Source organism: Salvia miltiorrhiza, chromosome 5 (assembly GCF_028751815.1).
Source record: "Salvia miltiorrhiza cultivar Shanhuang (shh) chromosome 5, IMPLAD_Smil_shh, whole genome shotgun sequence".
NCBI lineage: Eukaryota > Viridiplantae > Streptophyta > Magnoliopsida > Lamiales > Lamiaceae > Salvia > Salvia miltiorrhiza.
In genome coordinates this window covers 3,226,159-3,249,402 of record NC_080391.1, presented here as the reverse complement: position 1 = coordinate 3,249,402, position 23,244 = coordinate 3,226,159, and the positions used below count along the sequence as shown (strand labels likewise).

The 23,244-nt window shown below is 34.7% G+C and overlaps 2 protein-coding genes across 3 annotated transcripts; one reads left to right on the top strand and one right to left on the bottom strand.

Annotated features, from left to right (window-relative positions):
- The first annotated feature begins 3,655 nt into the window (after positions 1 to 3,655).
- Positions 3,656 to 5,472, top strand: LOC130985151 (tyrosine decarboxylase-like). The gene has a single exon (XM_057907956.1). The coding sequence runs from the start codon at positions 3,816 to 3,818 to the stop codon at positions 5,337 to 5,339; it is 1,524 nt and encodes a 507-aa protein (XP_057763939.1). The 5' UTR covers positions 3,656 to 3,815; the 3' UTR covers positions 5,340 to 5,472.
- A 13,265-nt stretch (positions 5,473 to 18,737) lies between these two features.
- LOC130985148 (pentatricopeptide repeat-containing protein At4g01570) lies at positions 18,738 to 23,166 on the bottom strand. Of its 2 annotated transcripts, none has more exons than XM_057907953.1 (2): positions 22,964 to 23,166; positions 18,738 to 21,538 (listed from the first exon to the last, which is right to left on the bottom strand). In XM_057907953.1, exon 2 carries the CDS (start codon positions 21,345 to 21,347, stop codon positions 18,861 to 18,863), a length of 2,487 nt encoding a protein of 828 aa, XP_057763936.1. In that variant the 5' UTR covers positions 21,348 to 21,538; positions 22,964 to 23,166; the 3' UTR covers positions 18,738 to 18,860. The 2 variants fall into 2 exon arrangements, with proteins under 2 accessions (XP_057763936.1, XP_057763937.1); XM_057907954.1 differs by having other exon boundaries at positions 18,738 to 22,618; positions 22,964 to 23,146.
- Positions 23,167 to 23,244: the final 78 nt, after the last annotated feature.

The window sequence follows — 23,244 nt, the reverse complement described above, 5'->3', positions numbered from 1 at the left end:
GAACTTGTGAGCTCCACCATGCTGACAGTTCTTCTAGTGCTATAGAAGCGGTTGAGGAACTCATGCTCCAGTTGTTCCCAACTATCAATTGAGTTTGATTCTAAATCGGTGTACCAATCAAAGGCATTACCTTTCAATGAGCGAACAAACTGTTTGACCAAATGATCTCCATAAGTACCAGCGTTGTTGCATGTTTCAATGAAATGAGCCACATGTTGTCTCGGATTTCCTTGGCCATCAAATTGTTGGAATTTGGGGGGCTGATAACCAAGAGGCATCCTCATACTGTCAATTTGCCGAGTATATGGCTTGGAGTAAGTTAACGATGACTTGGAGCTTCCATCGGAGTTATTCTTCATTGTTGCTTCGATGAACTCTTTGAGTTGGTCAATGGGAATGAGGCCACCAGACGAGAAGAGAATGTCTTTTCCTGAAGGCCTTTTTCCATCACTCTTTGATTTGTCTTTGGAGATTTCTTCATCGTTATTCTCTCCATCTTCTTCGCTTTCTTCGCCTTCCCTATCGTTGTTGGCGTGGCTTGAATCTCCTTTTTCTCCTTTGAGCTTTGCAATCTGGGCATCTTGCTCTTGGATGTGCTTGGTTAGAGATTCAACCATCTTTGTCAAGTTCAAGAGTTGTTCCTCCATGGTGGAAGTGTTTGTCATCATGACACTTGCATGGAGTTGATAATTTTCAGTGGGGAATGTGAAGCTTCTCTCAAAGTTGTCATCTTCTTCATGGATAGATGGAAGATGAAAGATCGGCTTGGACACTCCTTGCAATGATTTCGATTTGCTTCGCGTGATCATACCAACGTTTGCCGAAGAAGCTTTGGATGAAGCTGGAGCAGCTGCATTTGATTGAGTAGACATAGTTCAAGATTTTTGGTGAAGAGTATATATGTGTGTATTTGTTTGTTGTAAATATATTATTGTCAACATAAATATATTAGTTAATATTTTTTAAATAAATTTTTGAGCCCAATGAGTTAGCTCAAAACCCGAACATTTAGGGTTATAGTCGACTAAATTTCTAATTTGAAAAATTTTCAATTCAATGGATTGGCTCGATTGACGTCCCTATCCACGAGGCACAGATTTATTCCAATGTATGGGCTTCGGCAACTTCTTCAATCTTCAGTGTGCTGGTTGCGGCCCATTAACTTTCCGTGGTCCGGCTTAAATACTAATCTGAAATATTATTTATTGGTGGGCCGGCCCATTTATTTTTAAGTTTTTCAGAGGAATATTAGAAAGTGAGACACAGCGCATTCCTCTGCGAAGACTGAGTTTTTATTGGAGTAGTAATTATTTTAAGGGTCTGGTGATTACATTTTTCTGAAAATTTATCTATAATTAAGAAACAAATATTCCTTAGAAATTTAGGTTGTGTGTGTGTGTGAGAGAGAGAGAGACAGCAAATATATGAGTGTCTTCCATTTTTCAATTTGTTGATGAAGTATAAGCTTGCATGATCTTCTAATTTAAGTGTATTTTATGTATCACTAGCTAGGGGTTATGTATTGTATAGCCAGGAAAAATATAAATAACCTTCGAAATAAAATCCAATAATCCTATAATGTGATTGCAATAAATTAATTGGTTTTCCATATATACATTATGAAATTACTATTGGGCAATCATCTTTTAAATTGATCTCCCCTTTGGATGGTTTCAATCAAAATGAAACTAAATGGTTAATTTGATAAATGAGTTGAGTTAATTAGCTTAGATGGGAAATTAAAGGAAATAAATAATTGGTTGGGAAAATGATTAATAGAAAAATTATTAATTTATAACATATATAAATCATTTACTGTATCTGAAATTAAAATTTAGTGGAAATGCTTTTCACCCAAACATAATTAACCCGTGGAAGATTAGTCATATCGTTTTCTCATTTATAACACATCTATATATAAATAAATATAATCGTGAGTCAAAATTAATTTGGTATTAAAAAGCGTTTGACATGTAAACTATATTTAATTAACCCAACCAATTGAATGGAACATTTATATGTACATAATGATCTCAAAATGAAAATAATTAAGCTGTAATTTATTTTGACTGAGGCAAAACGCGTTTGACTGTGCCTCGCCGGTGCATTGCGCAGAATGGTGAAGATGCGGATACATATTTAATGTTGTATAAATTAATTATCCAAAAAAAATTGATCAAATCAAATAAGACATTTCGAAAATTAGTACTACAAATTAAGACCAGGTAACCAATGAGGAACTCAAGTGGCAACGTTGGGACAGTCAAAGATTCTTTTTTTGTGAGAAATCTTGGGTTCAATCTCGTCTGTATGCGGTGTAATTTCTCGACCTTTGTGTGGTATAGTGATCCCGGCTACGTGCGATTTTTGACCTTTATGTGGTATTGAGATGTGGGTGCTTATTTAATTATATTTAGATCCTTATTGTAATTCTAATTAAAAAAGAAAAAAAGAAAAAAGACCACGTAATTAACACCATACATGTCTTGCAAGATTGCTTCAAAGTAGCTTTATTACATTGAAAAGATATAGTCAACTTAGCAGAGTGAGATATATAAGATTTCATCAACTGATTCCTTGTTATTTTATAATTATATGAAATCAAGAAAAGAAGAATCTAGGTCATTAATTACTATAATTTATAACCAAGAGTAATCATCAATATTTATAGTCATTAATTATCGCTCATTATACTAATAAGGTTATTTGATCGTCATTAATTATCTCTCATTACTAATAAGGTTTAATTTGATTGGCAAGATTGAGACATCCAAACTCTTATTGCACTTATTGAAATGATTTCTGTGATATTTAGCCAGTTATGAATTATTTATGATATTGAAAAACTCTCTCATTCTGCTGTGCCAGTTGCTTTGTTTCTATGCTAAAAATAGTTTGTTCACTCTTCATAGCTATAATTATCTATGCTATAATCTATATATATATATACTGCATTGTTCATCGGTATATACTACTATATTATAGACAAATTTTCATCACGAGTTCAAGGAATTTTATAGCCATAAAAAATTCCTTATGCAAAAATAAATAAATATTCAATATATATAAATATTAAATCAGTATATACTATTATTAAAGATAAAAATAATTAAGAACATAATGTGTACATCAAACTTCGAACAAAATACACACTTGTATAATAGTGAAGTACTCTATTCTTTAATAAATAAACGAAATCACTAAAAAATTTGCATTGAAAACTATATACATTTTCATTATTTTAAAATAAGACATATATTCGAGTACAAAGAGATAGAGTAATAAAATAAGTTAATTATACTTATGCACGGTCGAACAAACTATATATACTGCTCTAATTGAAATGGTGTGGGGGAGACTGAATCAAACCAATAACCCCACACCCGATTTTATCATTGTATCCACTTTTATTTTCTGTGTCAAATCCAAAATTAATTAAATACAAAAAATTAAACTCTGACTGAGTGTTAATCCCAGAACAGTTCTAGGGGGATAGTTATCGATACTAACAATTAAGTTAAAATATATAAATATATATATAAAAAAAGAATGTTAAATTAAATTAAATAAAAATAATAATGCCAGTAATGCTGTCCAACAACCCCACTCGATTTTACGACCAAAAGAAACCCCATCTACCAGTACCTCAAATTCCTCTCTCTTTCTCTCACCTCTCTCTATTTCTATATATACATAGCCTCCCATTACACATTCAATTCAAGAAACCCCACAAAAACAACAACATTTTATATTTTTGGCTCCTTAGCTACTCTTTTTCCCTTGGTAGCAAAATTTAAAAAGAAAATTCAAAATTCATGGGCAGTTTACACAATCAGAAACCGGATACCGGCTTCGCCGGTACCATAAAGCCACTCGACCCGGAAGAATTCCGGAGGCAAGGCCATCTAGTCATCGACTTTCTCGCAGATTACTACGAGAACGTCGAGAAATACCCGGTTCGCAGTCAGGTCGAACCGGGCTACCTGAAGAAGCGGTTACCCGAGTCCGCTCCGTACGACGCCGAGCCCATCGAGGAAATCCTCCGCGACGTTCAGAGAGATATCGTCCCCGGCATCACGCACTGGCAGAGCCCCAACTACTTCGCCTACTTCCCGTCGAGCGGAAGCATTGCCGGATTCCTCGGGGAAATGCTCAGCACCGGCTTCAACGTCGTCGGATTCAACTGGATGTCGTCCCCGGCCGCCACCGAGCTCGAGAGCATCGTCATGGACTGGCTCGGGAAGATGCTCAAGCTCCCCTCGGAGTTTCTATTCTCCGGCGGCGGCGGCGGCGTGTTGCAGGGCACCACCTGCGAGGCCATACTCTGCACCATGGTCGCCGCCAGGGATCGGGTTTTGAAGAGGATCGGGAGAGATAACATCAACAAGCTCGTCGTCTACGGATCGGATCAGACGCACTCCGCGATCCAGAAAGCGGCTCAGATCGCGGGGATAAACCCTAGTAATTTTCGCGCCATCGCGACATCGAAAACGACCGCATTCGGGCTCACGGGGGAGGCATTCCGAGCGCAGGTCCAATCCGACGTGGAATCAGGTCTGGTGCCTCTGTTCCTATGCGCGACGATCGGAACGACGTCGTCCACCGCGGTGGATCCGCTCCGCCCGCTCTGCGCGGTGGCGAAGGAGTTCGATATTTGGGTGCATGTCGACGCCGCCTACGCCGGAAGCGCATGCATCTGCCCGGAATATCGCCATTTCCTCGACGGCGTCGAAGGCGCCGATTCCTTCAGCTTCAACGCGCACAAATGGTTCCTAACCACGCTGGATTGCTGCTGTCTGTGGGTGAAGGATCCGAGCGCGCTTGTGAAGGCGCTCTCGACGTATCCCGAATATCTGCGAAACAAAGCTTCCGATGCGAAATCGGTGATCGATTACAAGGACTGGCAGATCACTCTCAGCCGGCGGTTCCGATCGCTGAAGCTGTGGCTTGTCATCCGCAGCTACGGCGTCGCGAATCTGAGGAAATTTCTGCGGAGCCACATCAAAATGGCGAAGAATTTCGAAGGATTGATCGGGATGGACAAGCGGTTCGAGGTGGTGGTGCCGAGGAACTTCGCCACCGTGTGCTTCCGCATATCGCCGATCGAGATCGCCGGAAACCACCAGATCGTGTCCAAGGAGGAGGCGACGAACAATATAAATTGCAAATTGCTGGAGACGATAAACGAATCGGGGAAGATTTACATGACGCATGCAGTGATCGGAGGTGTTTACGTGATGCGGTTCGCCGTCGGCGCGAGCTTGACGGAAAATCGACACGTAATTTTGGCTTGGAAAGTTGTTCAAGAACATGCAAACGCGCTCTTGAACAGTTCGTGATTTTTTTTGCTGCAGAAAAAAACAGACGGCAAATTAAATTACGAATTGTTCATTTAAAAAAAAAAGATTATTCTGATTACGATAATCTGTTTTTAATTTGTGAATTTCAATAATCGATATATATTCTGATTTATATTGCGTTTTTTGATTTCTTGTGTGTATATATATATATATATGTCGCAGTCTCAACTTAAATGACGGGAAAGAAATGGAAATTGATTTGTTGAAATTGTAGATTTCTTATACATTAGCACTTTTACGATGTTACAGCGGAATAAAGTGAATGGTTTATCTATGTTTGGAGTTATTAAGATGAAGTGAAGCTTACTACTCCATTAATTAATTAAACTTTTAATTTTTTTTGTACGTGAATTAGGTATCGTGCTCATGCGACATTAATTGCAACAGTACTAGACGTCATGGTCGTGCTTAGAATTAGTCGTTAATTACTTAATTTTCATAAAAGGTGCCATTTTTTATAGTATTTATTAATGATGTTTAGGAGATAAATCACTATCTAAACTATGAAATTGCAAGAAAATCCTTTGATTGGGTCCATGTAGGTTAATTAATTATTTATTCAATTAGTTTCGTTAATGCCTGCCAGATCGTAGCCCATTCTCTAGTTGAGATTTGATTTGGTGTGATGAATGTGTTTACTAATAGAACTGCTGTGCATGTTCTTCAATTCGTGTGATCAATTATCGAATGAAGTGTGAGATTTAATATATTTGGTGATGAGAATTCAACGAAGAAATTTATGAGTAGGGATGATTAATTGATGAGGTACACTTAATTAGATGTAATGTATATATATAATCCCAAGCATAGTCGACATTAAATTCTGGAGTAGTTGATAATTAATGATATTTTTGATCAATTGAACTGCACCACCCATTTGGCCCAAATATTCAAATTCTTTCTATTTTGGTTGTCATTGGTGAGTGTCGTAAGGCGGGTGGCAGCTGCCTCAGATATGTAGGCTTTTGTCTGTTGATGAAAATTAAATTAAATATTACAATAATATAATATATATATATATATATATAGGGAGATGTTCAAATAAGAACCACTAAATAAAATTAGAACGGAGAACCATTTTAAGTCATTCGATCATCAAAATCTACGGTGGATGCATCATCTTGGTGGATGAATGCAGATCCTGGGTTCGAATCCTGAAGGGAGCAAAATTTTTATTATTTTCGGATGCATTAAATTTAATAGCGAATGCATTAATTTATATAGCAGATGCATTGATTTTAATGGTTCTTATGTTCTCACGATAAGTGTGGTTCTCATTATAATCACACCCTATATATATATATATATATTTCTACGATTCATATTACAGTATACGAATATCACTCCAATCAAGCTAACATATATATGTAGCAAAAATATGTATCATAAGTTCATAACTAATTAAAGAAATTATAATAAATGAGTTATGAAAGGGGTTAGATTGTAAACCATTATTTGAGTATATATAAATTACGAACAGACTCATATATATGACTCATATATATTTAACATTTGGGTAATCGCAGTGCAAATATCTGAATTTGATGTATAAATTTCTTAGCTTTGGGTAGCATAGTAGAGGTGCTGAATAATGTAGAGATGGGATCTTGTGCGTTCAAGCGCACGGTGAGAAGTGAGAACCATCCAAATTAATATTAACTAGTTATTAATAATTAATTAAGTATTATTTATTTTTTTCTTATTTTTAAGGAAGATTACTACGAAATAAATGAATTCAGCTATAATCAATATATTTGCATAGTATCGGGTAAAGAAAATTTCTTAAAGGCTAATGAACTTGGATAAGATTGATGCTTTTGTAAATATTATATATTGACACTTTTCTTTAGAATATTACTCATCTTTATATTTAGTGCGTAAATGACGTTTGTGGATGATTACGCCTAAAACGTTTGGATTAACGCACCGTATATAACAACAAAGTATTATTGTAAATTTAGATTAATTATATATCGAAATTTCGAATTAAAATAAAGAAGTTAATGGAGTACCTATAAGGTGTTAATTCTTTTATTCTATATTACAAATACCAAACTCCAGTCCTTTTTAATTTCGAGGAGCAAATTAATTTTATGATGATGCGTGGTTAGTATGTACGTATAAATAGTCAAATAATCCTAATTAAAATACAAATGTCACCAAACCCATATGTCCTATTTTTTTGGTTTCCGTTGAAACTTTCAAGTGCAGTTGACTTAAAATTAAATAGTCAGCACAAAGGTTTAACTCATAGACCAACTATATATATAAATTTAGATATAAAAGACAAAAATGAATTTTTCTTCGTTTAATGTATATTTAGTGCGCACGATATTGCTTGTCAATTTACGGGACATTATCTTTTATCAATCAATTAATAATTATCATCAGTTTATTTATTTACTGATGTTTATGTTAACAATTTAAGTATGATACTGTGTCTCATTGTGTCTTATTATTATTTTTTTTTAATTTTTTCAATAGACGTGCATTGTTATTAATAAATATTAGGTATTGCGAATTTATAATAGGTTTAATGGCAAAAAAATACACGAACTTTGAAAAAAAATTGCAATTTTCACATGAAATTTCAATTAAGCTTAAAAAATACATGAATTTATATTTTTGTTGCAATTTTCACTTGAGTTTGACTTTCGGCAAAACTAGAGCTTAATTGGCAATTGATTCACTTAATGTTGGTCTAACTTATGATAATGAGGAGTATTTAGAAGTTCGGAGGTCTAAGAAGGCAAAAAATTAATATATTTGACTTAATTTCGACTGTCAATTAAGCTCTAATTTTATTGAAACACAAATTTAGGTGAAAATTGCAAAAAAAATATAAATTCATGTATTTTTTAGCTTAATTGAAAGTTCGGGTGAAATTTACAACTTTTTTCTAAGTTTGTGTATTTTTTTTGCCATAATCCCTTTATAATATATATGCACTTTATATAATTGCAATGAAGTAGACGATTCAATTAATAAATAAGTAGATTTTCACTTTATTTGAAATATATAAATGGTGGTATTTTATAGTGTCTTACGTTGAAATTTTACCGCACTTTTCTCAAAGTCAAGAGAAAAAAGAAAAATAAAAGCAAACAAAATTAAAATATGCAGTCTCGAGTGATTAGGCACGGAATATATTAACGTTAGTTGAACTATCTATATATACCCTCTAAAAATTAGTAAATTTTAAAATTAAAATTATTTCGAATTTTGCTTGATAGCTCAAAGAAATGGAAAAGAACAAGTGTTGAAAGTCGATAGTCGCATTTTAAAAAGAAAAAGGAAAAAGATGGGATGGCTCAACTAACTCATAGGAAGTGAAATTTGGAAAAAGTCGTGCTTGCCTAATCAATAGTCCAAACTAATTTTCATCGAAGAATTATTCAAATTATTGTGCAATATATTTATGGGATATACGTTGATCGATGATGAGCGATGCAATACGTCTTAATACGTGGGCACAAAATATCGATATTTAATTAGACACATAAATAACCTCCATTATTTATTGAAAATGGTATAATGTGAGTTGCCTAGGATTAGGGGCCGGGTGTAATCGAATAGAACTGAATAGCAGTTACGTTTAAATTTAATTTATTTAGTATTGAGTGAAATTTCAAACTCAGTTTACTAAATTTTTTGAGACTCATGAGCCTAAGCAAATCCATACAAACCTTTTAAATTTATATTTATATTTAAAATATTGATTATATATTTTAGTTTGAAAATAAACTATATATTTCATTCAAAATAATATATGTATATATATATATATATTGATTATTTTCTTATAACAGACAAAGTTAGTTAGAGATTTAATAAAAATTTGATTAATTGCGGTAGATAAATATAAGTTGTACATATTAATAATTAAAATTTTTCATGTTGAATCACTTAACGAACATGTTCACAAGTTAACGAGTCGAATATTATAAGAATATAAACCAAGTTTGTAACACTATATTTTGATATGATATTTATTTATCTATATATCAAGATTGATTATGTATATATCGAAATGAAGCTGTTCGAGTTTAAATTCCATCAACACTTTAAAATTGAGCGTAGATTTTTATATTTGTTTTTAATTAGTTAGTCTACTAGAGCACATCTATGAAAATTTTCATTTTAGGATATCCTTACTTGTATAACCTCTATATAAAGAAAGGTAATTTTGATTTAAGAACTCGTACATTTTAATAACAATTTAAAGAGTTAACTAAATTAAAATAATGGTAATTACTTCGTCAATATTGCATTATAATATAACATGCGTGACGCATTGCACTACGGATCATAGCCAAATGACAAATTATTCCCTTATTATTTATATATGTATAGGAAAAGACTATTTCCTCTGGAATTATAGTAAATGTTAATAGAGTTAAATTTCCAAGCAGTTGTACCCGATTATATTAATTATTGTTTAAATATATAAAAGTAGCTATTGTGGATAAAGATACGAGTTTTTCACTGTTGTAAGTTTGGATTTACTATAATTAGAAACTTTATTAAATTTGCAAACAAACCTGAATTTGAACGAGTACACGATCCGTACTTGAATCACCAACTCTTGGAAGTTTCTCGAGTGTCGTTACTCTGTTAATTTATCTATCAATATTTATTACATATATTCTAAATTATTATTATTATTATTATTATTATTATTATTATTATTATTATTATTATTATTATTATTTCATTTAGACTTTTTGGCGCAATCCTCAACTAATTTGAGTAAAGGATATGCAACAATACAAATTAAATTGAAGACTATGTAATTGAAGTATAAATTTATCCGTCACTGTTGAGGATGCGTTGAAAATCGATCAATAAATAGACACACACGCACGCATGTATACAAGGTTGCTTATTTATTTATTTATTATTTATTTATTTCACTCTAATGCCTTAATTGTTAGCACTTAGCAGAGTAAATGGACTTGCGAATAAAATTAGAGGTGAACAAAATAATCAAAACTGAATAATCGAATCAATTTGAATCAAAATATTAAAATATGATTCGGTTTTTTAGGTTTGGTAAGATTTCATTTTTGAAAATAATTTAACTTTCTGGTACAATTCGGTTTGGTTCTGTATAAATTGAACAAAATCGACTATCGAATTATATTTATATAATATATACATATACTTTGTCTTTTCTATTTTTTTCCTTTTTTTTTGAATTATTTTGGTTTTTCAGTTTTAATTCTAAAGATTTCGGTTAATTTGGTACGAATTCAGTTCGATTTTTTTTAATCAAATATAAATTTAATTTGATCTGGTTAGATTTGGTTTTAGTTGAAAATCGAATGCACACCCCGGAATAAAATGTTGTTGTGGAATTGAATTTTATTAATATCCTTTGATTTCCAGTTATAAACTTTTTTATGTGTTTGTGCCACGAAAATACCAACTTTACTATTAGATCGTTCTAAGGGGATCGACACTAATATAAGAAAGGGTTAATCATGATTTCTGCTCTCTCTATTCCAATTATATATATATATATATAGGTTGATTGGAATTTACATAAAAATTAATTAAAAAATTAATGACCAATTTTTCTAATACATTCATATTTATTCTTTGACAATAAATTAATACTAAAGTCATTTAAATAGTTAAATATGAGATGTTAGTAAATGAGTTTTTACTTTTATAAAATTCAGTCTATGTATTTAGGACAAGTGATAAAGGAAAACAAAATTATATAATTAGAACAAGTATCTCTTGTTATATAATTTGCAGGCTAATATAAGAAATGAATGAATTGTTTTTTATGGACCAGTCTTTAGGCCGAATTTTAAAATTGGTATCGCCATTAAAATATATATTTTTTTAAAAAGTAATAATCTTTCAAAAGAGTTGTATATATATGACACAAGATAAAATTTACGAGTTACGACGCTCGAAAAGATAAATTGTATATGCAAACATTTCCACGAAATGATCATGTGATGACGTTCAAATATTTTTGTCTTTAGTTATATTAATTTAAATTACACTCAGCCCCAATTAAATCAGGTCATATAATGTGGTTAGTCTTTATAAAAAATGAATTTATCCAAAATGCATGCACAAGTGTAATATTTAGATAAATTTTGTCACAAAATAAATAAATAAAAAAAATTACACATGTTCACGCGGGGAAATATTTATCCAAGTCATGGCTACTCCACCAACCTCCTACAAAAATAATGACAATTAATTAAAGTGGAAACGTCATATTGCATTTAATTAAATCTAATTCTATACTTTTAACTCTTATCGGTTAGGTTCCTCATACACTCAACAATTACAATAATAAAATTCAATAAATTTTAGTCAATCAATTTGGATTTTGAGTTATAAATATATATATGAAGTTCCTATCATAATTGGGAGTTAAGATGTTCTTATTAATTTTGTTAGCACAACTACTATTATCGAGGGACCCTTTTCATTGACATGAATAATTAGATTAAAATTTGGCAGCATTCAATTAGCAGCTAAACTTGAAAGGCGACCTTAATTTCACATTAATCACTTCCAACAAGAAACAATAAATTCATAGGCAGAAAACTGTCGTCAAATTCCTTTTCCATTAGAAATAATATTTGTGAGCAATTAGTCAATTTAATTTAAGTTAAATGTACACCAGCTAGCTAGGTCAAGAATAAGTAGGTGAAGAATAAAATATGTAAATTATTTTTTGAAGTTGAAATATGGCATGATTCCTTTTGCAAGAAGTTTCTGAAGATATGCTGAATATATACCAACCAACTTAAAATGTTTTCTTTAATTTTTGACATTTGTTTTCTATTATATAATTATATTAATTAACACCAAACTTATAGCTGCAAGAAAGATACAATGAATTTTCAATGATGGCATAATTCAAGCTTATGTATGTATATGTAATATATTCTTCATTTATTATAATGTAAATAATCTTGGATACTAATTCAGGTACAAATACATTACTTATATAGAGGAATGTTATGTTATATTGTTCATATGAGCACCATTACCGTTCTCCTTTAATTCACATTAGCATAATTTTTATTTTATTTATTTATTTTGATTCTAATACCTCAAAAACTATCATTGATGTTATTAATTTACAAATACATAAAAATCAAAGCTCTATTTGTTCTATTATTTATTTATTTGAAATTATAATGAAAGTGAATAAATCAAGTTTTGATATTTATATAATTTATAGATTAATGACACAAATAATAATTTTTGAGACATTATATATATATAGGGATGTCAATCGGGCTAGCCCATCGGGTTTTCGGGCTAGCCCTATGGGGTTCCGGGTTAATCGGGTGCGGGCTAATCGGGTTGGAGGTTTTTTCGGGTTGTAAATCTCCAACCCTAACCCTAAACATTCGGGTTTCGGGAAGAGGATGTTGCTAAAGAATATAGATCATTATAATTTTTTACTTTTTCAATACAACATTGAGAAAATGCAATCAAATTGATTATACAAGTCCAGCATTATATGAACAAAAACTTGATAGTCGACAACCAATATTCAACAAATCAAAATTATATGAACAAAACAATATTCAACAAGTTAAAATTATATGAACTCACTCCACAGTCTACGACTACAATCAATATTCAAGAACAAAAATATAACAATGCAGCAAGCGGCGATGGTAGTTTTAATTTAGTAAGAGACAGCGGCGACGGGAAGCAGCAGACGACGGCGACGGGAAGCAGTGTGGTTGCCCGGTGGGAGACATATTGGATTGGATGCCCCGGAGGGGGGAGGCGCGGCGCGGCGGCGCGACGGCGTGGCTGGAGGTGGCACTCGGCAGTGGCTGAAGGAACAAGGAACTGAGGAAGAATGGAAGAGTGGAGGCGCGCGTGAAGGCTGAAGCAATTCAGTTTCAATTTTCAAGGGTTGAAGCAAACCCTAGAAGTTTAGTATTTTTAATTTTAATTTTTTTTAATAAAAAATTCAGCAGCCCGACGGGCTGGCCCGCTTCAACCCGCCAGCCCGAACGGGCTGGCCCGATTAGCCCGATTTGTAATCGGGTTGCAATTTTTCAGCCCTAACCCTCTAATTTTGTTGGGTTATTCGGGTCGGCCCACGGGTTTCGGGCTGGATTGACATCCCTATATATATATATATATATATAGGGGAGGGATAGAATAAAAATATAAATGATTTTCAGCCCTTAGGTCATCAAGATCTACGGTTGATTCATAACCCTGTTAGATGAATTCATGGTCCTGAGTTCGAATCCCAAAGGTAACAAAAATTTATTTTTCGCAATTCGTAACTCTGTTGAATAAATTCATATGTGTTCTACATAAAATTCGTACATTAAGAAACGTTTATATTTATTTTTATTCTATCCCAACCCTATATATATATATATATATATATATATATATATATATATATATATATATATATAATTTATAAAACATAAAAACAATGCTAACATACATTAATTGAGAGTGGCGATCATAAATGGTACTCGTATAAGATATGTAGTTTTTCCATGAGAGAATTTTCTAGTCATAACTATATTGAACTATCTGTTTATTCAGATAGATTGAAATCCATACATACACTATAAATATATTTAAGGGAGAAGATCAAATGAGAATGGACAAATATATGTGGTGAGAATGAAAAATGACTGCATAAGTCAGTATATATGTTGCATAAAATATTTGTAATTTGCATTAGCTGGATTCGAATCTAGGTAAAAAAAAAATTATGCAGTAATATACTGCAGCTTATGCAATCATTCTCATTTCTCACGAAAGATAGCATTTTCAATATAACACATCCCTATTTATGGATATGTTATTACAAATATAATATTTTATAAAATGATGAAATATACACAAGTATTCCCCTCGTCCCGTTATTTACAATTCATTAACGTGATATGACTCAACTTTTTATGAAAATAAATTATAAATAGATAAATAGTGGGATATATATATCAGAATGAAAACATGTCATGAATAATGAGACATCGAGAGTAATTGCTAATTACTTAAAAAATAAGTGAGTCAGACCATAATGAAATTGATGTCATTTCGATGTAAATTTCAAAGAGAAAAACTAAAAAAATTGACTCAACGTCTTATTTCTTCAAAACTATCAACTCAAACAGTAACAACATCGAACAAGTTGAAAAGGAATTTAACAGAACAAACCGAAAGACAAGGACTCGCCGCCATTCTCGCCAAAATGTCTTCCAAAATGAACTCAATTACTCATTCTATTTATAAATAATATTTAATCAAATTTACATTAGCAACTTTATTCATTGTTTTATTCAAATACTAGAAAAGTATTGAATTAGGGATATGATATGATGGAAAGAATATGGATAATTTATTCTAAAATTTTAAAATTAAATTCTTATTGAAAAATAAAGAAAATAAATAAATAATTAAGACACTTATTAATATAGAGAAGGAGTCAACAAGTTGATTATGAAACACCAATAACTAAAAAAAGCTAATCCCATTGAAATCAATAACCAAATAACCTAAAGAATTAAATAGTACTCTCCCCATTTTATTTTTTATTTTGTTTTAAAAAAAGATAAAATTATATTAAATCACGATGAACAATATCTAAAAGCCAGGATGAGAAATTCGACTTCCAAATCATTACACCATCAGACCAAGCTGCAAAATTAGTTAAACAATGAGTAGTTCTATTCGCCTCACGACGAACGTGCCGGAAATCTAAAACAATGTGTTCCTTGGCGTGCGCAAACGCTTCGAGCAAATCATCACATAGAGAATTCGTTCCTTTGTTTTTTTATATTTTAATTATTTTCTAAACATCGTCAAATTTGATTCATGAAAAAAATATTCAATATGCATCGTAAATTTAATATAGTACTCCCTCCGTCCCAATAATCTTGTCCCACTTTCCTTTTTGGGTTGTCCCAATAATCTTGTCCCATTTCCTTTTTTGGTAATAATTAAAAAATGTTTAGCATTCTATCTCTCTCCTAATTAACACACTCACATCTCTTTCATAACTCTCTCTCTCTAAACCCCTCTCTCCTACCCACCGTCTGGACTCTCTCTCTTTGCCGGAAACTCACGGCCGCCGCCTATCCTCCATCCTCACGGCCGCCGCCCACCCTCTGGACTCTCTCTCTTTGCCGGAAACTCACGGCCGCCGCCCACCCTCTGGACTCTCTCTCTTTGCCGGAAACTCACGGCCGCCGCCTATCCTCCACCCTCACGGCCGCCGCCTCAACACCACGGCCGACGCCTTCTGTTCTATCTTCTCCATCCTCACGGCCGCCGCCTATCCTCCATCCTCACGGCCGTCACCCCTTATGCTTCATCTTCTCCATCGCGCCACTGTGCCCAGATCTAAGCCAAGGGAGGGGAGATCTGTAAAACCGTTGTGGTGAAAAGCCCATGAGAGGTCGACGGAACCCTAATCGGCACCGTAGAAGAGCCTCAATGCACCTGCCGCCCTCTCACCTGAATCTGAGCGCCACATCCGGCGCTCTCCCACCTCCACCCTTTCGAGCTCCTTCGCCCTCTCGAATCCACCCATGCGCCGCCTTCACCCTTCTCCCACCTCCACGGCCAGCGCGCCATGTTCTCCCTTTCCCGCACCGCCGTGTCGCCACCTTTCCTGCTTCATCTTCTTCGGCTGAACAGCCGGAGCCACCGCCGCCGCCACCTGTAGAAATGAGGGTTAGCAATTTGGGGGTTGGGGTTTACAGAAATGGTGTGTTTCTTTAATTTCTTGAATTTCTATAAACACTTCTTTAATTTAGGGGAAATTATGTGTGTTAAATTTATCTGTTGGTTGTTGGAATGATGGTGTGTAAGGGAAGGGAGCGTCGGCGCCGGCGCCGGCTTGCCGGAGTTGAGAGCGGCAGCATAATTTTGAAGAATTAGCTGTTGCTTTGTTAACCATACTTAAATCAATTAATAATATAATTAAACATGTGGGTCATACAACTTAACCTCTAATACAACTCTCCTTAGTCTCCGTGCCCAAAAGAAAGGGGACAAGCTTATTGGGACGGAGGGAGTATAAAAATCATCAAAAATAATTTTAAAATGTATAGGTTATGAAAACTTTAAATTTTAAATTATTTTATTTTCTATACAACTTTTATATTTATGTTTTTGTACAATGAAAATATTTATTTTTTTATTTATTATGACGCGTAAACTATTTAATAATACGCCTAATGCTAATTTTCATTATCGATAATTTTATATTTATTTTATAATTATAATTATCATTACACTCTATACAAAGTTAAAAATTTTACATTTTCAAATTCATAATTTTATTGAACAATTGATGTGGATTATTATATTATATTTTAAAAAATATATTTTATATGAATTTATATTTCGATCTTATTTAATATTTATATTTATTTATTTAAATATACGTAAAGGGTAGTAACAAAAAAATGTAACCACGTGATGTGAAGTTCCATTTACGCACGTGAGCAAGTGGCAACACATTGACCTCTGGAATCCATTTCCACCTAAAAGGTCAATAAAACGGCGTAGTTTCATCGTAGCGACAACTTTGCCTTTGTGCTTTCGTGTAAAAAGGAAAAAGAAAAACGCTACTAGTTTTCGTACGCGTATCTCGCGGCCAGACACATGCGACTTATGTAATAATTTTATGTAAATAAATATACACTTTTTTTTGAGAGGATAAATATACACTTTTTGCTACCAACCCACTTTGTATTCATTGTGCGTAATTTTTATTTATGGAGAAGCCTCCAAATTCATTTAACCACATTTCTTTCTCTTCATTTGTGACATTGATTACATAGCTCTATAATGACATTCGTTAGTGAAAATATAAAATATAGAATCATGATATAGCATCTAGGAAAGTTAAAGTAAATAAAGCAAAAAAGTATGCAAGTTCAATATTGTAGATTCTAATTGTTATCATTATTTGCTAACCTCAATCGCCTTTTCTCGAGCACTAGATACAATCACCATTAAAAAAAAGGGAGACTACTATTAAAATTATTTACTTTCCAACATGTTTTAGTTACTTCCAATTTTTTTTTTTATATATTTTCTCAAAATGAAATTTATGAATTTGAAAGTGCATTGTGATTTAGTGGGCTATGGCTGCTTAATTGAGATATGCTTAAGTAATTGTCCATTAGCGTACAATATATATAATATTTTGGAAGGATTGTAATTATTTATTTATTGGAATGATGCCAAACTTCATTTTTTCTACTACCATTATGACTTTGGTATATCATGTCATGTCGACACATTAGCTTTGTAGGCATTTTTAAAGAAATAGAACGTGGAATAAAACTCTAGGTCAAGTTAAATGGGCAAAGCTACTTTTTTATTTGTAGTTCTTAATTTTTTGTAATAAATATTCACACACCAATGACTAAAAAATCATTATTCTGCATATTATTACAATTTTTTTTTCCTATACGCGTTAAATTGGTTAAAAATATGATTTCTTTTTTATCGATTCCAAATTTAGAACATGTCTTCGACTTTAATATATTTGTACCCAATAGATGTATTTTATTTTCGTTCGTCCACAAAATATTTTACTAGTCCATTTCTAGAAACAACTCCACTAACTATTACATTTATAATTCTCGCGTATTTACACACATTATTTCTAATGGACCTGTCATTCTTGAAATAAACAAATTAATTATTATCATTTTTTCTAATTTTTGGCACCTTTCTTCACTCATTACATAAACAACTTAAAAAAAAAAAAATCAGTTTCCACTCTTATTAAGAAGATGTTTCGGAAGAAAGTAATTTATTTAATTTTGTTATAGCATCTGTCTAAGGTCCAATCGAGTTATAGAAAATTATAAAATGGGCTTGTTACAAAAAAGCGGCCCATTAGACAGTTGGTAGCATAATTATTTAAAATGGGCCATTAGATTCCTATGCTTACCACTTAACACTGTTTATACTTGTATGTAGTAGTATAGATAATACTAATTACGTTTTGTAGCATATAATTATTCATTATTCATCTTTTTATTTAAAGAATATATATTTACTTTTACAAGCCCAAAACCCCCATATTTTGCCTTGCGGAAGGCAGTAATTAGTTATTAATCCAGATATTAATTAATTAGGGGGTATTGGAGTTTTAACTATGATTTAGTATTTAGCAATTAGTGTTCATATCTATGCAGAATTTTTAGCCTTCAAATATCGTATATATCAAAAAACATAAACTCTCACAAAAGGCCCCCAAAAGAACTATGTTTATAAACATAGATGACTACCAAAGAGGCTCATCTACACTATTATAATGGTGATGCTAACTATATATAGCATCGACATTTGCAGTTAAGTTACATATAGCAATAAATCTGGTTTGAGCAGAAAAAAATCAGCTTTTATATAATGTATAAATATAGTGAATGCATTTACATATATTTTGTTACATGAAATTCCAAGATAACAATAAATCTTTGAGGACCAACCTTGGATTGATCCTCAGCAAAGATCATCGGATTTGGACCGTATGATCGAAGCCTTGTCGTACCTCCGTCTCTCGATTTCCTTTTCTAGAAAATCGAGACACGTATCCGTCACGTGATTAGGCGCGCACCCAGCATCCAACATCATCTTCAAGAACTCGTACGCCTCCTTGAGCCGCCCGGCCTTGCTGTGCACCTCGATGAGAGTGTTGTAGGTGAACACGTCCGGATTTATCCCGCTGCTCTTCATCTGCTGAAACAGCTCGACTGCTTCACCAAACCGGCCAGCCTTCCCGAGGGCGTTGATCAAGGTGTTGTACATGACAATGTCGAGGTACCCGCCTTCATCGTTCAGCTTGTCGAGAACAGCCTTGGCGAGATCCGCCCTCCCCATCTTCCCTAAACCTTGGATCACAACGTTGTACGTTGCTATGTCCGAAGGGGTGACCGCCTCCCCCATCGCGTGGAGGACTCCCCACGCTTCCTTGAAATACCCTTTCTTGACAAAGGAGCTCATGATGGAGTTGTAAGTGTAGCTCACAGGGTTCACACCCATACTGGTCAGAATCTCGAACAATTTACATGCTAAACTCAACTTCCCCTTGGCCAAGAAGATGGATAAGTAGGTATTCACCATGTCAACATCAAAAGAATCCTCACCCTTAGCCAAAACACGAACCCCTCTAGACAGCGTGAACGGTTGTGAACCACGGCTTTTGTCAGAGGCGAAGTGATTTGCAAGCGAATCCATGTATGGAGAAGACGACCACTCGTCTACTTCATCACTGAGCTTCTTGGTGTCATCTGCACCATCACCATCACCATCACGATCCGGCTTTGTCAGATTCAAAACCTCGGCTACATCACTTATGGAAGGAAACATTGGTGAAAAGTCTCTCTTCTTGCTTTGTGGACTACTCATTGAAGCTTCCATGGCTGATTTCCACTTGATAAGAGAAGGGACTAAATTCCCATCTCTAATATGCCTCAGGAGCCTCTCAATTGAATCCCACTGACCACGTCTGTAAAGCGCGACCACTAGTGAAGTTATAGTAACCAAATCAACTATAAAGCCCCTTCCTTCCATCTCCTCCACCAGCTGCAGTGCTTCCTCAACCCGGTTTTCCCGACATAGATGCAAAGTGATGATGCTGAACGTGACTCCGTCGACAAAACTATTACCTTTTCTCTTCAAGTCACAAAACATGGTATAAGCTGCTTCTTCTCTTCCATTCTTGTACAAACCATCAATAAGTATGTTATAGGTCCAGCACGAAGCCCTCACTCCGTCATCATCTACCATTTTCTCAAACAGATCGCAGGCTTCCATCAACTTCCTCGACTTCATCAAACCATCAAGAAGGGAGTTGTAAACAACAGTCCCTGCTCGTATGCCGTTGTACTGCATCTCACTGAAGATTCTCAACGCATCATTGATTCTATATGATTTGGCACAACCTTGGATCATAATCCGGTAAGTGAACTCGTCCGGCTCATGACCTGAGGAAGCCTTCAGCTCCTCCCACACGATGAGGGCATCCCTAACCTTCCCAAGCAGGCAAAGCACATGTATGAGGCTGTTATACGTGCACAAATCGGGTTCAAATGGACCATTCCTCTCCTTCATCTCTTTAAACAAGCCCAATGCAGTGCTCAACTCGCCCCAACATCCTAATGCATGAATGCATATGTTGTAACCCCATATGTCCATCGGATAAAGCTTCGTTTTTCGTAGATTACCATAAACTTGTCTGAATTCATCTCTCATGTCCGCCTTCTTGAGACCAACAAGCATCTCATTACAAGCAATCGCATCAGGAATGACCACATTCTCACTGTTCGCCGCGAGCAGTGCAGAATCCATAAGCTTCAAGAAAATCGATAATGCTATTGAAATCTGATCCTTCCTCACGAGTGCAACAATAACAGGGCTATATACATCAGGGCTAAAACAGCTGGAACCAATCAATTCCCTCTCAACATAATCCAAAACTTCCAAAGCAGAATCATACTTGCCAGCCCTGATGAACCCATCAAGAATCATCTTCAAAGTCATTGAATCCAGAGCCACCCCATCACGCCTCATTGAGGCCACAAGCTCAAGAACGTCATCATGATGCTGGTGTGGCAAAAAGCAGAGGACTTTGAACATCTGTGTGTATGTGCACGCTGAGTGTTTGTAGTCTTGCCTGTGAGAGCACCAATGGAAAAAACCCAACTTTCTTGACGAATCAAGAGAGCCACGGCGGAGCACTCGAAGCACAAGCTCTTCAGATAATGGGATGGCATCTCCATTCTTCTCTAGATCGTGAATTCCGCCAGGTTTTGAGAGAGTTTTGGCAATGGAAGCAACAACTAGAAGGTCGCCAAGTTCAGATACACTTGCTGACTTAACAGCTTTTTCTGCCACCGCAGTGAACCTGAATCGTGTGGTGATGGGGAGGAGTGATGCAATGGAATTGTGAAAAATAGTCGATGCTCTTGGTACGCCGCCATGGCGCATTATCCTTATACAGTTAGATTTTGTTCAACGGTGGGCGATGGGGCTGGAAACTACCCGTTGTACGTATGCCCCGGGGGTTGATTTCGAGTGCACAGATCGTCCGAAGGGTTACAAAATCACTGTGGCGCTAAAGACATTTCAGATTAGCAATGCCTGTTGGTTCATGGAGGAGTTCGCTGCTGGTATCAACACTGAAAAATCATGAGTAAAAAGATCAGTAGAACACTCTAGTACTAAACCACGCATGTATGCATATCTTCCCAAGCCTTTCAAATTTGAGAAAAGCTTGTGGAAATATCAGTTTTGCGGCAAAAGCAATTAAAAAATGATAATTGTCATGGCAACAATCTCAACAACCAACACCATCCAAATCTGAGAGAGCTGTACCCCTGCAACCGCAATCCAAACTTTTTGTCAACAGGGAGCACAACAAAGATTCAACCACATTACCAAACCCTGTAAACTTTCTATTTTGAAAAACAATTTTTGTGTCCACAATACGAAAAGAGGCCTGAGACAATGTGCACTCAAGACCTCTCACATTAGACCAAGACTCGGAGTCAAATCCAAATGCTATTCAAGTTCACTGTGGTAAAGAAAATTTGAGTCTTGGGGATACCCTTACCAGTTGCCTTGTGTACTAGAAAGGATGTTAGATCTTTTATACTTATTGCAAAAGTTTGCATAATAATTTTGATCATCAAACATATGTAGGTTATAGGCAACATTTTATCACTTTGAACAATGGGAGAAAATGCAGATTTGAAATTTTCGAGTCGGTGTCAATCTAAGACATTCGTCAGCTGATCATTTCAAGATCAGCAGCATCTTTTACGACTCCAATATCACTTTATCACTGGTTTAAACCTCACGAGAAATCCTAACCACCGTGAGGCTCTGATACACAGTGAATATTTTATAGTAACCTAATAAAAAGCGGAGTTCAGAATGTCCAGATAACTGAAGAAACGTACAATGTGCACATCAACAAATGTATTAATGCATTATTTGTTTGATTATCCACTATGGCTATACATAGGTTCACACATACGAATCTGTATTTATTGTAGTGTGTTACATATCCTACATCTCATGCATTTCTCGGGTGCTAGCGCTTGGATTAGGCCAATGTAAAAAATAGGATTGACTAGGGTTGTCTAATCAGAGCGGGGCAGTAACCCAACTCCGATTTAGGGTACCCAAAATACCCGATTTTTTTTAAAAAATGTGCGCCTCCATGGTAATCTGTTTGCTACTGCAGCTTGCTTTTCCTGGGGAAAGCAATGTATTCCAGATATCCCAATCATGTATTTGACAGCAGAGAAGAATGATAAAATTAAGACTACACGCACAAGAAGTGAAGAATGATATCATAAAACCCACACATTTAGCAAGGCAGCAACACAACCAACCACATTTCTACAAAATATTAGTTATTGCACAAAAATTGCATAATGTTCGGCAGTAACAAACAGTAACAAAAAAAAATTAAGTTTTTGAGCCATAAAACCTAAAGAATTGAATGAGTTGAAATTGTATAATATCGGCAGTAACAAACAGTAACAAAACAAAATTAAGTTTTTGAGCCATAGAGTCTAATGAATTGAATGACTTACCTGCTGGCTGCTGTTGCGAAGGCTGGGCGGAGCCGGACTGCTGTAGGCTTGCAGCGCCGCTGCCGGAGCAGGCGGGGTAGGGCGGTCCGAGCGGCGGCGAGAGAGATGCGCTGCGTTTTTCTGATGACTCACACGAACACGATTTTAGGAAAAGGTATTTCTACAAACAGTGAAGAAAAATGAGTATTAGACTTTAGCGACTTTAGGTATATTAGAATGCGAAACACACGACTTGAAAATTTGGAGGCGGTGAAAAAGCGGAAGCGGGAAATTAGAATTAT

Coding starts and splice junctions, on each gene's coding strand:
- LOC130985148 (XM_057907953.1), bottom strand. CDS start 21,347: ATGCGCCATGGCGGCGTACCAAGAGCATCGACTATTTTTCACAATTCC.
- LOC130985151 (XM_057907956.1), top strand. CDS start 3,816: ATGGGCAGTTTACACAATCAGAAACCGGATACCGGCTTCGCCGGTACC.